We start from the raw sequence: 2986 nt of genomic DNA, 5'->3' as shown, positions 1-2986 counted from the left end.
TTACATTAAATGATACTAACTAACTAACTAACTATATATATATATATATATATATATATATATATATATAGATAGACACACACACACACACGAGCATCACACCTGCTCAAACTTATTACATGATTATCAATAGTTTGCTGAGGAGGAGCATAAAGTGAGGGCCTAGTAAGGCTTTGTTGAAGTATGCTATCTGACACTGTGATGCCACATATGTAAGGGATGTGAGATGCATAAAGTACTTTTCTCTGACACATTGACAGCTCATTTCAATGTTTTTCATCCTTTTATGGAAGAATGTGGTTACTGGCAGTCTGTGTTTCAATTTTCAGGATTTATTCAAAACATTCAATGATTCAATCATAAATAACAATGAGATTAATTCATCTGCTATTTTAGCACCTCCTCAAACTTATGATTACCTTATGATGTAATCATTGAAAGTTTGCAAAGGAGCATAAACATGGAACTGGTAAGCCTTTGGTGAAAAGGTCAGTTGTCTGATACTCTGGCACCACATGTAGATCCTTTAAAAGCCCTTCTCTAACATAGCGACTGCATATTTCAATAGACTCTAGTGGTGTTGTTTACAATTCCACACAGACCTTATGGTATTAGCTAGTTGGGCCCACAATGGGGATTAGTCAACCGACTTGGTCCAGTACTTGGCTGACTAGTCCCGAAAAATGTGGTTTTTTGGAAACCTATGTTTTAGGCCATCAAATTTAAAATTTTACTAAGTTTTCTTTTATTAGCTTTCATTAACCTACCTTCAGTCTTTGTTTCTTAATTACCTTATGTTTAAACTACGTCCAACCTCTATCTTGTGTCTCTCTCTCTATGTAGCACTGTATTTGCAGTTGCAGGTACTTTCCCTCTCTTTCTAAGATGTGTTTCTTTCTATGTGTGTGTGTGTGCATCATTGAGGTGTTATGTGTAATCAGTCAACTATGTGGTATTTTATGGCTTCTATTACTTATTTTCACTATAAATGTTGAGTCTGTGTGCCTTCTTGTTAATATTATTTTATTCAACCAGCTTACACTGACTCAAGGTAACTAATTCTGACTAGTCTTGGTAGGGTTTCGATGGACCCCAGTCTGATCTCCAATTTTTACTAGCTATAGTTCTCAACTTGAACAGCTGGATTATGAGATATATTTATTGTTTTGTTGGTTTATTTGAAAAGGAAAAATTACTAGCTAAGGTGTCTACATTTGTTATTTTCAAGGTTGCAATTGAGACTGCATCTTTTTCAAAGTATGCTGGGTTCACAGGAGTACGTCTTGGTTGGACAGTGATTCCCAAACAGCTTCTGTTCACAGACGGCTTCCCTGTGGCCAAGGACTTCAACCGAATTGTTTGTACTTGCTTCAATGGTGCATCAAACATTTCTCAAGCTGGAGGAATTGCATGCCTTTCAGAAGAGGGATTAAAGGTAGTTCGCATTATACTGTTTTGTACATCTGCTGGCTCATTCAAGTCAAATTGAAACCTAGTGGGATGCTTTCTGATGTCATTCATTTGCAGTGCTGTTGTTTATCTAGCATGCGGTTTCCTTTTTAATTGCTCTGCATGCGTTCTTTCTTTGCATGGTTGTATTCTCTAGTGAATCCCCTTTTGAATTTGATAAGGAAGCGGAGACATATTTTTAAGCTTTCATTGTAATTTTGCAGGCTATGCTAGATGTGGTTAGCTTCTACAAAGAAAACACAAAGATTATAGTAGAAACTTTTACATCACTTGGTTACAAAGTCTACGGAGGGAAGAATGCACCATATGTGTGGGTCCATTTTCCAGGGCGCAAATCGTGGGACGTTTTTGCTGAGATCCTTGAGAAGGCACATATAGTTACGACTCCTGGCAGTGGGTTTGGGCCTGCAGGTGAAGGATTTGTTAGAGTAAGTGCCTTTGGTCATAGAGAAAATATCTTGGAAGCCTCAAAGAGATTGAAGCAGCTTTATAAATAAGAGCTGCTGGTTCGCTTCTTGGTGATCATTGTGCAATCTTCAGAGAGCTTCGTTGGCAGGTTGGTGTATGATGAGTAAGGAGCCTCTTTAGTAGTTGAATTCACTGATTGAGTTACAAAGCAGTATGTCTGCTTATAAGCAGATAGAGAACTGATCTTCTTGCCAAATACACCTGTTTGTTTTTATCCTTTATTAGATTTTTCGGTTATCATATGGGGGAAGCATACATGGGATAGGATGGGTGGCTGCTTGCTTCCTTTCTGCTTTTCGTTCCATGTCTAGGGTCACGGTCCTGGTGGCTTTAACCACTGGGTGCTTGACTCTCAGACAAGCTCCTGCTTTACCTTTGCGAGAGGGGACGCCATATGTGGAGGCTTGAACTGAGGGCATGCTCATAAACATGCTTACCCCTACTTGGGCAACCTCTTTCTGTGGCCACACTAAAGGCCAAATAAAGCCCTGAGGGACTGTTTAAACCTTGCTTTCAGTGGTAACCTGGTTTAGAATTTAAGGGAGACTATTCAGTTGGAAAAGGACTTTCGCTTTTCTGTTGCTAGTCATTTTTGTTATTGGTGTTGAACATCAATTTTACTGCAGGCGAAGGAGCTTTGGTACAGTTGGCACCCATGAGGTTCATAATGTACTGTTCCTTAGCAAGGCAGCTGAAATAACCATCTGTATCTGTCTTTGGTCAGCTTGTCTTTGCGCTGTTCCTTCATCAAATATTTTTTGCAGGAAGCCCCCACAAATGCATTCTAGAGAACATTGATTATCTCCATTAGCATAATAAAACTTCGGAACGTGGTTGAGTGGCTCTTACGTACTGGGAGTTTTGTTCTGATCATTTTCTGATGCTGTGATGCACAGCTCTTGTTTTAAGTTAGTTAAAACCGGAATTGTCATTAGTTGTTTATGTTCTTTGATGTAAACTATATGTTTTTGTGTTCAATCAGATACAAATGAGGATGATTAAATGTTGACCCAACAGTAATGGCTCAAATAAATGAGAGTTTGAATCT

General features: G+C 38.6%; 1 protein-coding gene across 2 annotated transcripts in view; it reads left to right on the top strand.

Moving 5' to 3' along the window:
- Positions 1 to 2986, top strand: part of LOC116248254 (probable LL-diaminopimelate aminotransferase, chloroplastic) — a 21345-nt gene extending 18359 nt beyond the window's left edge. Inside the window, exons 10-12 of one of the 2 annotated variants that reach the window (XR_004170981.2) lie at positions 1229 to 1435; positions 1674 to 2026; positions 2565 to 2986. Coding sequence is in view for 1 of the 2 variants with exons in the window: in XM_031620933.2 (XP_031476793.1) it covers positions 1229 to 1435; positions 1674 to 1967 (501 nt within the window). In the remaining variant the exon portion in view is untranslated. Of the gene's footprint in view, positions 1 to 1228; positions 1436 to 1673 lie in introns of both variants that reach the window. The other variant, XM_031620933.2, reaches the window with a different exon arrangement.

Source organism: Nymphaea colorata, chromosome 2 (genome assembly GCF_008831285.2).
Source record: "Nymphaea colorata isolate Beijing-Zhang1983 chromosome 2, ASM883128v2, whole genome shotgun sequence".
NCBI classification, from domain to species: Eukaryota; Viridiplantae; Streptophyta; class Magnoliopsida; order Nymphaeales; family Nymphaeaceae; genus Nymphaea; species Nymphaea colorata.
Note: the sequence above shows the minus strand (reverse complement) of the source record. Positions and strands in the feature narration are given on the sequence as shown.